This window comes from Mercenaria mercenaria, chromosome 9, assembly GCF_021730395.1.
Source record: "Mercenaria mercenaria strain notata chromosome 9, MADL_Memer_1, whole genome shotgun sequence".
Lineage (NCBI taxonomy): Eukaryota > Metazoa > Mollusca > Bivalvia > Venerida > Veneridae > Mercenaria > Mercenaria mercenaria.
In genome coordinates this window covers 36,565,845-36,581,413 of record NC_069369.1, presented here as the reverse complement: position 1 = coordinate 36,581,413, position 15,569 = coordinate 36,565,845, and the positions used below count along the sequence as shown (strand labels likewise).

The window sequence follows — 15,569 nt, the reverse complement described above, 5'->3', positions numbered from 1 at the left end:
CTATTTTTATCTTAGTATTTTGTTAGGGTTTCGTAACAACAGCACTAAACCAGAAACGGCTAAAGCTACCACTGTGGACTGCGAGTGGCAACAGAGCTGTTAAAATGTAACGTGGAAGGAAAACAATGATAAATAGAGTCAGATAAATGCTGCGCAGAATTAGGACAATCACAGAATTTGACTGTCTTTTACAGCGACGTTGATTGTAATGTCTGACGCACTAGGGTGGTTGTTTCTGTCTGGATGTAGCCTTCGGTTAGGTACTAGATACTTCCAAGAGGTCGGCATAATAAAACTTCTTCCACTGTATTAGGCCAGACTAGAAACTCTGTACTAACTGTTAATGGAGTTTGATCTGTGTATTGTATCACAAGTTGCACAAATAATTCATAATTAAAGTATCAACGAATAAAATGCTATACTGATTACGATAAATTTCAAAGGAACTTTAGCAATTCACAAGATACCATACAGTGTTTGTCATATAAATCAGTATAAATGTAGAAGACAGTGTTAGCTTTCTATAACTTAACGAAATGCACTATTTGGGCATTAAACTCTGTTTATTACTTAATATCTTGAAACAGAAACACACTACATATTCAGTTATGAAAACATAATATTCGTTTAAATTCGTTAATTTCATGCACTTAATAGATGTTTCAAATAAGTTTATTTAAGAAGGATTTCAAAATTAAATGAACAATTATCTTAATTAGTCATTTTTATTGTAATTTCGGTTTACAATTTATTTATTTTAGAACCTAAGTTACTAGAGAAGCAAGGCAGAAACAACGTAAACCCTACGGCACACAGTTACCCAATGAGAGCGACTGAGGGCCAATTCTGATGGTGCTCGATCGTGCGGCAAGGCAGCGAGAGCTCCTATATCAGAAACGTGTAGAGGGACAGCTACTCTGGACAGATCAGCCGAGAGCCAGCGATCAATGTTCAGATGTGTCAACCGAGACACACACAATGTTTTTGGAATCTTTAGCTTCTCTAAAATGAAATGGGGCTTTTGTAATTATACGGTTTCACGTGATAATTTACTTTTTTTATTTGAAAGCAATGCCGTCTTCGTTAGAAAATGTGTTAATGTTAGAGACTTTGCATACAATAAATTCAAACTATTTGTGTTTGACTACTTATTTTTATCGTCTGATTTCAAGAGATTCCACTACATGAAAGTGCTCTTCTATAACAATAAACGATAATGCAATAAACATGTGATGTTTGGTTTAAAGGCATTTACAGTTGTTTTTCATACGAAGGGTGGTAAAACATTTCAGAGTATGTTCAAAAAGTGTTATATATATAATGTTAACATTATACGTCGCGTTTAATTCCAGGCTCTATACTTATCCAAACCCCATCTAAGTTTCTGTATCAGACGTATGTTGTAGTGATATTTTAATATTAGCTTTAATGATTGATAACATGGCAGACTGACGATGATTGGCACCATTATATGAGACTGTCTCATTACAAAAGTGTACCGGTACTTCAGTGATAAGACAGGTCATATTTCTGATAGCATCAATTGATTTATTGCTACATTTGACGAAGCTTTGAAAGCATTTTAAGATAATGGAATATGGATTTGTTGAATGTTTGTAAAAACACCTGGAAAGATAAAAATTGTACACTTAGTTAATTAGAAAAATGTGTGCCAATAGATCTAGGACGTGCTTGTAGTTTATTCTCTTTTTATTTATTTCGTTGTTTTGTATATATTGCAATAAAAAGCTTTGTTTTTGCTATGCCGCCAGTTCTGTTTTGCGTTTGTTAAGTGTCAGTTACACTTAGGTAAACTTAGTATTTTTCTAAAATTATGTTACGCCAAGAACAACCTTTATTAAACGTATTTTTGCAAAATATTGCAATACATTAATCAGCCTGACTACGACGGGGAAGGATTTGGAAACATCGCTGAATGGACAAACGTCTCAGTGTTCAGTCTCTGGTGTGTCTTCGAAAGAAAAAGCACCAGTCAGCGCATTTTAAATGACTGGTACACTGTGTTTAAAATTGCCCATGTACAGCTTGGTGGTTAACGTTTACATGTGCACAATTAGAATAGTTGCTATAAAACGAGTTGTGTCGACTTGAACCGACGTCTAACATTTTGACGTAAAAGATATTCTAAGTGCACCTGATACTCCATTTCTGTCATCATCAGGACTCGTTATAAGCATGGGTAATAGGACGATTTTTGTGAAATAAAAGTGTTTTGAATTGGCACGTTGATTCATGCCTGCACGTAACATGCCAATCTCTTGTTTTTCGTTGTTCCGAATCAACTTTTACAGAAACCGGTTTAAATCCAGGAAGTATCAACATATATTTGATAGCTGAGCACATGATTAATTCGTGAATATGTACAAAACGTCCAATTCGACGCGGCGTTGTGAGTATGATTTTATTGTAAATACATGTAAGCTGGTACATGTAAACAAATAATTTATCGAATGCTTTTCAGTGATGATGATATACTTATAAATTATACTAACCCCCTTGAAATTTCTTTCATATTATAAGCTGTACATTTATTTAGAACAATAAGAGATGATTAAACAATACCTTAGTCACATTTATTTTTGTCTAAAATATGAAAAGATGTTATGATGCTTTTGTAATGATTTAAAAGAAACTATATAACCTTTTCCAATTTGTTGAAATTTGAATTACTTAAATATCGTCTAAACATGTGAGAAACTTATATATACACCTTTAATAATATGAAAGATATTGCAAATAAGAAGGAGTCGTCAAAAAGTGTAACTGTTCTTTAGTGCGTATCACTGTATTTAATTCTGATTTATATTTTAGAATCGATCAAGCATATTAAGCAAAGATCAGTGCCTTTTAAAACTGATCTCGCTTTATACAGAACAGTACAATACAGTGTACAATCTATGCCTTTCCTATAAATTTAAAGGCATAATGATTGTATAGAAGGCAATTTATTTTCTTTTAAGTGTCTGTAAAAGAATACATTATTTAAAATTAAACATATTTAAAATTTAGATGATGGACGCTTCTCAAACATCTTAGATTAGTGAGTGATAGAAGATATATTACACAGGAAATTTTGATAATGATGTAAGCATTTTGAAGACATGAAAAAGTTAATAGGTTAAACATGCTTCAAATAACAGTGTCTGATCAATCGGGATCATTGATTTCAACTCATTTAGATTTGAAGATTGAATACTGCTTAAGCCGGTGCTAGGGGGCGTGGGCAGTGTTGCATTTTCCATTACTGCTCATGAACAGACTCAATTAAACCGAGTCTGCAATTTTCACTGTTTGCATTGTTTTCAGTGCTTCCGAGGGATCTACTTTCCAGATTTTAGTCATTATAGTTCATTTAAGCATTTTAACCAACGTTGTAAAAATATTTAGTATAACAAGGTTTCAATGATATACAAGACAGATTCTGGCAAAATGTAAGAAGTAAGAGCTGTATTACAATGTCATAAATATTTGCACGACTGTGACTGAATAAAATTTTGTCGCGACTTTTTCTTGTGCTACACATCACCCACTTGAATTCCTAAACAGTTGCCTGGAATAAGAATAAAACGTTTTAATGTATATGTATTGTACCAAGTATTAGTAAAAAAAAAACAAAATAAATTGTATATCGTCACCAATACACAAGTCTATGAAATGGAAAAGTAAACTGATTGAAATAAAGATAAAATATCTAAGATTCATATGTACACGTATATCAGATGCAGTCTGTATGGAGTTTCAGAGTTTCCATTATAAAAACAGTTTGTACAAACTTTGTTTTTGCTTGGTGTCTCTGGCAGACGGCAGAAATTGCAATAAGCGTATTTTTTTTTTAATTATTATGTTCTTTGTAATAAACTCCAAGTCGTTTGTTTGGAATATGCCACACCAAACTGCTTTCAGACGAGAGAAAAATAGTGAATAGTTTAAACACCACCACTGATTATGTAAAAATATGCATTTAATGCATGTAGTTAATCCATGTCAGTCACAGACGTGCAACAACAAAAGAAAAAGAAGGATTGACTATTAGCGACGAAAATGTACTTTTTTAGAGGTTTGAGAAAAAGTTCCAAATTTCATAGTCGCCAGTTGGCCAATAGAGGGATGTTTATTTGAATTTTCGGATTTATCTCTCACACCGGCTGTATGTATAAAATGAATCTACATAATAATAATTATACGTAAGCTCAAATATAGTTTTTGAGATTCTAAATATGGTCTTGCCATTACAAGATTTTGTTACAAACTTCGTGAATTTAATTGCATTTAAAAGTTTCAATACTTGATCCCCGTTTGCTTTCTAGATATTTGGCAAATTTCCGATTATTTCACAAATATTTCTGTATCGGATCCTTAGATATTAATCATCAAAGTGACATACATAGCACCTGTACTTGTCAATTAGATGAAGACACAAATGATCTACCTATGAAAAGTTTTCTCTTCAGTCGAATATGCTGTGATCAGGACGCATTTATATATACGTCTTAGTATAACATTGTCAAAAATAAATATTACCCGAGTATAAGAGCAACATGTACATGTAATCCCGTCGAAACTCTACACACTCAATCAGTCTGGTTAAAAAAATGTCCTATTAACGCTACGCATAGCATTAAGGAAGATGAAGTACTTTACTCAGGTTGTTTAGGAAGATCGAGTATATTCAGTCAGATTGGGAACACAGTTCTGCTACTCTCATGTCCACTTTATCTAAAGGAGTGGCAGATTATTATTACAGACCAGTAAAACATATGTTGCAGAAATATGATACGGACAGTCCAAACTCTGTTTACTGTTTGACACGTTCGGCAAACCTTATAAAATATCCTTTGTTCTTTAAAAGTTGTCGAAACGTGGTAATGCATTTTTAGTGTTGTAATTCTTATAACTGTCCAAATGCGACAATATATACGTAAACGTAATAATTATCCTGTCTCTTCTTTATATTTTGGTTTGTAAAATATAAAGCATTCAAAAATGTCGATAACAGTCAGTAAGAAAATAGGTCTTCCGAATTAGTGAAATTATAAATTTCATGTAGCTTATCCACTGGGGCCGAAACAAGCTAAGCTCATAGTTTCATCTCTGTAGAGATATAACTCTTGATTACCAAATTAGAATCCGTCACGTTACGACTGTTTATCTGGACAAAAAATTGAGAAAGAACATTACTTTGCGAATGAGGACAGGGACATAAATTAACTTGATATACAATTGATATATATGTAAAATGTGGTGTAAGTCGTTAATTATTGTGTCTATTAATGCTTTTAGATGTAAATAATCGTTTGGAATCACCCACCGAGCGGTATATCTTGATTTGTGAAGATATGTTATGCACAAACCAATTTTAGCATCTAAAGTTTTATTTTAGTCATAATACATATTTGCACACAAACAATAAGAGATTTGCATTGAGCCTTATTTTGTGATGATGATAAAAGGCATAAGCAAATATACCTTTATGTCAGATTGTAAAAATAGAAATGTGTCTAGTACGTGCAATATAGTCATTAAAGTATAAGAGACATGTGTTTAGATGGTGAAATGCTAGACTGAAGAAGTTAATACTGCATCTCTCTTTCTTGTTCTTTTCTCATATTTCCATCTATGGCAATGTAGTGCATCTGATATCTTTTTAGACAAACTTTGCAAAAATATTTCAACGCATGCGTAATCCATTTGTTCATATAGATTAAATGTGTTAATGGTAGAGACGACGAGCCGTTTGCCAGTTGTACAAATAAATGTATCACGCAGCCGCAAAAAGATGATGAGTCATCAATTCGTTTCAGCGGACAGCACTGAAACAAGCCAAGAATCAAGTTTACTTCAAACATCACGAATCATTTAATATTTTTACATACTTTCAATCTGACTTGTCACATCTGCAAAGTTGGTTATATTAACGATATCGTATCGCTTCAAAATGAGTTATTAAATACTAAAATAGAACTGAAATGTTCTGTCAAAGGATAATGAAGACTGTTATCAACATTAGAACATACTTCAGAATGCAATAAACAAAACATTAAGATATGAGACATTACTTGCACATAAATATTACATAATAAATTATAAAAGATTTTGATATGATTTAAGGTGATATCTGTTTAACCATTCGACCAAAACCCGGCTTGCATGGTTACTGCTACGCATTTTCTACTGTCACGGAAACATCAGAGCTGCAATCCAGTGTGCTGCATAGAATAATTTTGTAATATCTGTTTAACTTTATCAGTAAGACGACTGGTTGATGCCAGCGATTGGCAAGTTGATATTGAGGACAGTCGCATCATTTCTGCAGAGATACGATTGATTCTTGACGGCAGCAATGCGATTACTTGATATCATCCTTATTTAGTTGGAGGCAAAGAAATCTTTCTATGAAAGGGGAGCTTAGTTTAATGGAAGTTTGTCAAAGTATTTCTGTGGATTTCAAACGGGAAGGTAAACATTGTGTTGTTGTTGTCTGTTTTTAGTTTAGTTTAATCAAAATTATAGAACACGTCTAGAAGTTGACGTCATAAGACCTTTTCTTAAACAATACTTTTTTATGAACTGGTTTGTTCAACAAAGTTTTATTCTAGTATTATTATTATTATTATTATTATTATTATTATTATACCACACTTATATAGCACTCTTTTCATACAAAATATGTGCGTTCAAAAGTGCTTTACAAAAACATAAAGAACACATACATACATATACATACATGTAAATATATTGGTAAAAGATTAAAAGGAATAGTAATTAAAACAAGACCATCCATAAATTATGTTCAACGTTAAATTACATTACGCGAGCAATCCCTTTCTCAACACGAAACAAACCTGTCATGGTTTAACACTTAGTATTAAGTGTAATGTAATATTTATTATTTCTGTTATTTATAGTATGGCATATTATTATCAGTTATGCTAAGGAATAGAAATGCAGTAAAGTTTTTATCAAAACAGAAAAAGAAAATTTATCTCACTGATATTTATCAGTAACATTTAACTACAATTTGAAAATCAGAAAATTGTAATATTAAAACTATTTTGCCTCAGTATAAAAAGATGAATTTATGTAAACAGTATGCATTAATAAAACAAGTCTAACTTATTGTTTTTTACAGAACAACTAATTACCGTGCGCATATCTATGCGTTTCTATGCCTTATTACGTATTTAGTTTTGGCTGATAAAAGACACAAAATATATTCCGTTTTTTTGGCCCGAAACATCACTTTTAAGGATTGCACTTGCCAGTTTCCGATATATCTATAGAAAGCACATCTATGAAAACACACGTGTTTTGTCATCATTGGACCGATTTGCCTGAATATTTACATTCGCCACATTCTTTCCCAATGAAAATTATGACGTCCATTTCGTATGAACAGCAAAAGGAATGGCGCGAAAGTTACGTCAACGCTGCTTAGTGATAACGGGCCACTGTTTTGACGACGTCCGCGTATAGTCAGAGAGAACGTTCCTTAGATGACGTCGCAGTTGTTCCGTCTGGTGAACAGAATGGCCGGGAAGCTGATGTTAATGTTAAATGCAACAAATATGTGCCATTTATAATATGATCTTGTTTACAAATGGAAACGAAATATAATGTAAATACAAGAAATGAATAAATTCTTTTTGGAGTTCATGCGATTCATGGATTTGCCGATCTGTCGTTCATATCGCATGAACACCGAAAAAAAAATTCATTTCTACGGATATCAGATTTAATACCCCCATAGTTTTTGCAGTATTCAACAGTTTAGATGTCAAACCTAATAGATATGGAGATGAGGTGATATAAAAAAGGCAAAATAAATAAATAAGTAAAAGTTACCGTTTCTATTTATGGCAAAGAAGGAATAACACTTACCCCCTGAAGACCAATAGTTGCTATGCAACTGATATCAAACTGGTATATAATTGAAATCTGCGTCAATCAGGAAAATGTATAAGGGACAACATATTTAGGTGAGCAGATGCGCAGACAATGCGGACAGTATAAATTTAGGATAAGAAACTGTATTAGATCAGAACGTTGAGCTTGAATTGACATTCTGACATAAATAACCACAACTCTACATGTTGATATTCTAAGAGTCTACAATTTTCAGCATCTATTTAAATGTGTCCATATTTATATGCATTACATACGTCAGACGATGTTGATTATTCTTCAAAGTAAGCAGGCTTTACTGAACAATAATCCTACGTTGCATATAAATATATGCGTTTTTCCTTTTTACGAACTCGATGCCTTTGGAACATACACTGTTTACGCTAGCATGAAAAAATCAATACAAATAGTACCAATTTGCCAAAATACACCATTTACATAAGAAATAACGAGATTGAAATAGGCTTGTATATTTTCCTAGTACCATGGCTCTCGTAGTATACCTAGGTGTTGGGTATATCATGCACAATGTCATTTTCTTTCTTGTCTGATGCCATTTGGTACGGCCAGCTACCAGTTAAGATGGATCGACATAGGTTGTTCATATTATTTTTTATCATTATCGGTGAAAACATTTTGTCCCAGAGCCTTTATCTAGTCAAATGCACAATATTTACGTAAAATATTTTGCAATTCATTTATTCAAACAGTTTACATGTATGTTAGATAAGTTACACGAATTCTTGTGACTTGATATCGTCCCAGGGACGAAACGTTGTCATCGAGAGTGATGATAAGTCTAATCAAGCATTGGTATTTCAAAGACGATGGCATCATGACATAATATTATAAAAGAGGTACAATCATTAGAAAATGAAGTGGTTAAGTATGTCTGGCACACCAAATTACGGGATGTCACACCAACAGAATTGAAGATAATTAATTATCTTGTGACATTTGGAGAGAACACAGCATTCGGTGGCGTTTGTTATTTCATTGTGTGGTCTATTCTGCCATGTTTGTGATTGTTTCTTTTGATATAAATATTCCCCCAATTTTCTGTTTTAGGTGATATTAAGCATTTTCTACTTAGGGAAATGCTTTAGAAAGTGGCATAAGATTATATGTAGGAAACTTACTGGATAAATCAAAAGGGAAATAAGAACAAGAATTTTCCGTCCACAATATTAAAAAATTGTAAAGCGTTACTGGTAACTTAAATTATTTTTCTTAATATTCTATTTATCCGCTGATTAATTAACATATCTCTTTATTCATATTTTATTTTGTATTTCTGTTAGAACATTAAAATTCAACTAAACACTCCTTTAATGTTACTCCTTTAATGTTAAAATTCAACTAAACACTCCTTTAATGTTAAATATGAAACCAACTTACAAACGATCATTCACTTTCAAATGTGACAACAGCGTCAAGTTGCTTTTCTTGTCAATCAATGTTTATATTTCTGTGTAAAGTGACTTTTTCAGTCTTAATTAAACTTAAAACACTGTAGTATTTTGCAAAGAAACATATCGATAACAATACAGTTATTGTTGTAAAGTTATATTATATTGTTATGTATGAAACGTCATCATTTTGACTCTCAACTAACTGTCAAATACATACACGTGCTTCTGGTTATCTATTTTTTTTATGCAAAGTAGTTGTTTCGGTTACTGAATGCCGCACTTCCGGGATATGCATAAGCTGCTAGCAAATCTTAATTAATAAAAGATATGATATATCTATAGTAATATTTAAAAAAAGTTGTATGAAAAGTCATCTTTTTGACTGTCTACTTATTGTCAAATACACATACGTGCTTTTGTTTATTTTTTATGCAAATTTGTTGTTTCGGATACTGAATTTCGCATTACCGGGATAAGCGTAAGCTGATTTTGGAGCTACGGCTCCAAGCCTATATATTGTTTTCGGTTATTTTGCCTCCCCAAATGTAGTCGTGTCTACTACAAGAAAAACAAAGAAAAATATCAAACAGGGAATGCCACGCACCAAAAAAGTAGCCTCCTCAAAACGAAACCCCCAGCCGGAAAGCAGAATATATTCAAGCGGCAGGATGTAAGGAGTCTACAGTTTGGTCACGCCTACATGCTTCGGTCCAATGTGTGTTTGCGTTTTATAACAGTCTATTATTAATTCGGGGTTGTTTCACGAACAATAATACCAGTATGATAACAAAATGTAAATCAATTACATATATTAAGATTTTATTAAAAAAGAAGATTGTTTCATTTCTGACTTTACATATTTCAGGTTTTTTTAGTTACTACTGTAAAGAATTTATGGACATTTATACCTGTCATAGTAAGCACATCCCTGAAACAATGTAATTTGCCAAATGGGTATCTTAGAGCAAAATTTTCCGCCAGTTTCTGCGCTGACGTTGTGGCCGAATCCATTAGTGCTTAAAGGGGTATCTGGTTTTAGACTGCTTCTGTGCATGGTTTAACCGTTTAGTCATGTTTGCAAAAAAGACAAAGAAGTCGACTACTTCCGGTTTTGCCGGATTTAAATAGTAACAAAGGAAAACCCTCATTTGACCTATAAATAGAACAAATCGATTATACTGATGCTTTTACACAATGTTTTCGGTTTCATGCGGACTTTTTTTGTTTTGATCATAAGCTACTATACTTGTAGTCTTTGATATAGTTCCTAGATTGCAAAACCAGACAAGCTTTTCCTTTTAAAAGGAAACTTTATTCTTTTTATCCTGGGTTTGGTCAGTGACCTCACTAAATAGGAAAAGGTCATTATAATTTTGTATGTATATAATGTGCGACGTCCCTTTAGACGTAAGTTAGATTAGTTGAAAGGTACATTGTAATTTAGTCCATGATTTTTGCCAGTAACCGTGGTAGTAATGAAAGAGTACATTACACTAAAATTTTGTTTTTGGTTTAAGCGGTTTACATGTATAAACATAATACATATCATAAGTGGTTAAACCAGGAAATGAAATGAAACTAAGATGAGAAATTTATTATATGTAACTTGCACAACGTTTACTTGGTGTAACATGATTTATTTACTTTTTTTATTGTATGTAATGAAGTTTATTTATTTAGTGAATTGATACATGGAGTGATAACACTATGGGATTAACTCTATCTAGTAAATATATATCCTTTCCTAGAAGATTTAACAAAATATTGAAATGAGTTTTTAAAAAATAAAATAAAAACGGTAAGAAACACATTCTGGAAAGATGCGTTCATGGGTTAAACTCAATTAAGCATGCAATGCCCAAACTCATAGGGTGACCTGTCTGGTACAACAGTATGTTTAAAGTTGGGAGAACAAGCATTTGCTTTCCAAGATTTGTAAAAAATGTGTTTATTTTTGTTAATGATTTCTTAGACAGAAATGGAAATTTCTTGTCTTTTAACGACTTTGTTAACATGCATAACATAAATACAAATTTTCTACAATATCAAACTATTATAGAATCTATGAAAAAATTTCTTAATAGTCTGATAATTCCCATCATCACAGTCTTATACAACCTTTGTCAGTCAAAATTGTAAATAGTAAAAGGAAATGTTGTAGATTTATTTATGACTTTCTGTTAAAATCTAATAAGTTTCCAAGTTCCAATAGGAAATGTTGTCAAGAACTGAATTTGAATGTTAGCTTTAACTGGAATTCTATATATAGACTTCCATTTATTGTCACTAGGGACCCAAAGTTACAGTGGTTCCAGTACAGAATAAATCATAGAATATTAGGAACAAACTCTTTGTTAGAAATAAAATGGGCATTAAAAACAATAGATTATGCAGTTTTTGTAACACACAATGTGAAACTATAAAACATTTGCTACGGGATTGCGAACTTGGTAAAAGTAACATGAAAATCAGCCTAGTTTGAAATGTTTTATTATTATCTCTTAGGTATAAGTAACTTCAATGTACATTTGTATCATTCTCCCTTTCTTCCATTAAAACAAATCAGTGTCTAACAGTAAGAAACCTATCTATTTAATACCTCCTTTTTTTTGGTTGCATGCAGTAGAGTGTACTTTGGTTTACATCTTAACAAAATAAGAGAAAGTACGCGGAAAAGGGTATCAAATCTGTAAAAATAACATTATTTACTAGGCTACAAAACTAGCCAGAATTTTGTTATTTAAGAAGTTTATGTAGTTTCATTAGTTTCATATTAAACATTGTTAATGTAGTCTTTGCAAAAGCCATTGAGCTTGAATGTTATTATATTTATATGCTTTGTGAAATAAAGTATATCCCTACCCCAAATAAAAACCTTCCTATCTTACCAGGGGAATTCAACATGGAATAATGGTTCATTAAACTTTCTTCGAAAAAATAACGTTATCGGCCCAGGCCGCCATGCCTCGGCCAGTAGGCCAGTATGACAGGCCAACATGGCAGAAACGAAAATCAATATGAAATCACCAAATTAATAAGCATATTTATCGTATTTTAGTATCAATGTAAACCACACACCATAAACTTCACATTGGTATGTTATTTTAAAAAGGCGAAAACTCTTCCTGGATAACCATAATGTTGCACGTGTCTTCTACATGTGATGAAACACGTCAAGGCCAAGGCCAAGGCCAAGTTGGAATCGGTAACTTGTCCAAAACCAAGTTAACGCAAATCCTGTTTCAATTTTACAGGTCAAAGCACCGCTTAATTCAACAAATTTATACCTGTTCACTTAATCCACAGGCAAGGACAATGTGAATTCATTGAGAGTCCTTCTTTAATCCACATATTCCGAGAAATTATTTGCTCATTTTTCTACCAAAGGCAATGTACACTTCAGTATCCTGTTACTTTAATATCTTGTAATGAACTCAAGTTAGTTTATAGCGCGCTAAATATTTCATCAAATATGTTTAGAGGCGTAATAAATTGTTTATCAAATAATATCAGTTAAGTAAAGTTATCTTGGTGTTGACGAAACTTAAAAATAAGAAATTTTCAAGATGGCGGCTGTCGTATTTCCGATTCTGTCGTTATAAGTTACTTCATATTTATATATGATTGTATATTTTTCATTGCAGATAAAACAAGAAAATATCAAACAGTTGCCAGTCAATGTGAACGCCTTACCCAGACTTGAAGTAAGCTGAAGTGTAAATTAGTTATAAGGAAAATACGTCCAAGTGGATCATTAACAGCTGCACCTTATCGCTACATGGGATTGGACAAATAAGCAGTATATTCATTTTACGGATTATTGTGAATGACAGTTACATCATCTATGTTTCAATTTACAATGTGGATTGTCACACCTTGAGTGATTTCTGTTCTATGAGGTGACTATATCTGATATTTACATTTCATACTGTTTCAATTAACGATGCGGACCATAACATTTCTGTTGAATGAAACATACAGCTATGGCAAATAAATTTACATGGGATGAATATATCATAACTTTGATAATAATTCAACAGTACATTGTCTCCTCACGAATAATAAAAAGACCAGTCTGTGAACAGAAAGTGGAAATACACGTATATTTATTTTTTAATATCAAAATTCCATTGGAATGAAAAGAGACTTTTTTCTTCATTTAATGATACAAGATATTTACTCACAGATTTAAATCGTTCTCAGAAATTTTGTATTCTAATGTCATATGATTCAAACTAATATGAGGTCATTAAATTATCCTTTAATTGATCGGCTAATGGAAACATGTTTTAACTTTCTTCAGCACCGCTGACTATTATAGTTTTATTCAACTGACTTCTGTACTTGTTGCCTAGACTCAGTACAATTAGTATACATGAGTCTATGCTTTAAAGAGGACTGTGATTGAAAATGTTTTGAAAGGAAAAGGAATGCTACAAATCTTGTGTTAACATGAGTGACAACTTCCATAAGTATCTTAATAACGGAAGTGTAACAACCTCGAAGATGTTGCACGATAATTTAGGCTATACTGATAGTTGGATTACAAATCATCCCACTATAAGTACTTTTAACATGAGTGTAAACGGAACATTAATTCCAGAAACGCTTGACCAGTTGAATGCTAGGTATGCAGCGGCCTTGTTGCCATTTACAGTTATTCTAGGATGTTTTGGAATCATTGGAATTATCGGAAACATTTTAGTATTCATTATTTATGGATGTGGTAAAAAGTTCAAAGACCAGAAATTCCGGTATTATGTGTTAACACTTGCAGTTATTGACTTCATCACATGTCTTACATTGATACCAGCGGAGATGGTTAAACATATAAGCTACTTTAACTTTACAGAAAGGGCGTTGTGTAAAACAAAATGCTTTTTCAACGTGTTTGCAGCTTCATCAGCCATATATTGCTTGACTCTTATAGCCGCAGATCGCTACATTATGACGTGTCATCCATTGTTCTTTGCAAAACTTCAGAAATATTCCTTTAGCTTCGCGTCAAGACTATGTATTTTGATGCTATTTTTAGCAATTTTGACGTCTGTACCTGCAGCGATTCTGTGCGGTATTACACAGTCAACAATGACAGATATAAATGGCTTTGACATTAATGTTTACCTGTGCAAAACAGAACCATTTTACGAGAACATCCCGTCAAGATACATTTACAGATTTGCGTTATGTGCAGCCCAAATATTAACCAGCATTATCATCGTACTTCTTTACGCGCGCATCGGCCATGTTGTTGTGACTATTATGAAAAGACGAGAATGCAAACATGGCAGGATACCACTGAACGATCTTAGAGGAAAACTATACAGGGGCGCGCAATCTAGTTCGATGAGACCAGGGTGTCACTTATGTTCATCCAGCATTCCAAGTAATATCAAACTGTTATTTGTGGTCACTGTGGTTTTTATAGTAACGTATGCTTTCTATACGTCTCTGACATGGGTTGACCAGACCAAGCTGTCACCCACACAATTTTTCTTTTTCTCTGTATCCTTCCGTTTGTATTTTATTCACAGTATTATCAATCCTTTTTTGTATACTAAAATGGACAGATATTTTCGGAATAGGTGTCTAAAACTGATACGAACGCTTTTGCGCAGCTAAATGATTCTATATCATTTAATGTTTGATTTCAGAATAATTTGATATATCAAAGTAATTTTCTTTCAATACTTCTCTCTCAACTGCGATAAGTTGCACTTCCTCTAATAAAAATGCGATACTCTGAAAGGTCACTCCAAAGAAAAAGAATGCTAGTATGTTTTAAGGGCTGGTAAATGAAATAGTGGAAATTTAGACCATACATGCAAAACAAAACATCCCTCAGAAAGGAAAATGAGTGGTCAGGAAACAGAACTCTATATCATTTAATGTTCTTGTGTTGTAATATGTAATCATATAAAGTATTTTTGTCTTTTTGTACGCCTCAGAATAACCCCAAGACAGCACAGTTAACGCTACTTAGACTGAGGTTAGCAGAAAATCGTCAAATGAAAGTGTTTTTTTTTATATCTTAATTCTCTTAACATCAAAATCTTCATTTATTGATTAGAAATACAACATGAATCATCATTTGTCGGTTATGTCTGATATTTCGGCCAAAAAGTCCGGAATACTTTTGTTGCAAATTTGACCCAATTATCCCTCTGGAGTTAAAAATGGCCCCGCCCCCGTCTGCTATATCGTTCCATTATAGTTTATATTAATTGTGGGTCT

The 15,569-nt window shown here is 32.7% G+C and overlaps 1 protein-coding gene across 1 annotated transcript; it reads left to right on the top strand.

The window, feature by feature from the left end:
• The first annotated feature begins 13,299 nt into the window (after window positions 1-13,299).
• Window positions 13,300-15,225, top strand: LOC128559477 (neuropeptides capa receptor-like). The gene has a single exon (XM_053551227.1). The coding sequence runs from the start codon at window positions 13,788-13,790 to the stop codon at window positions 14,955-14,957; it is 1,170 nt and encodes a 389-aa protein (XP_053407202.1). The 5' UTR covers window positions 13,300-13,787; the 3' UTR covers window positions 14,958-15,225.
• The last annotated feature ends 344 nt before the right edge of the window (window positions 15,226-15,569 follow it).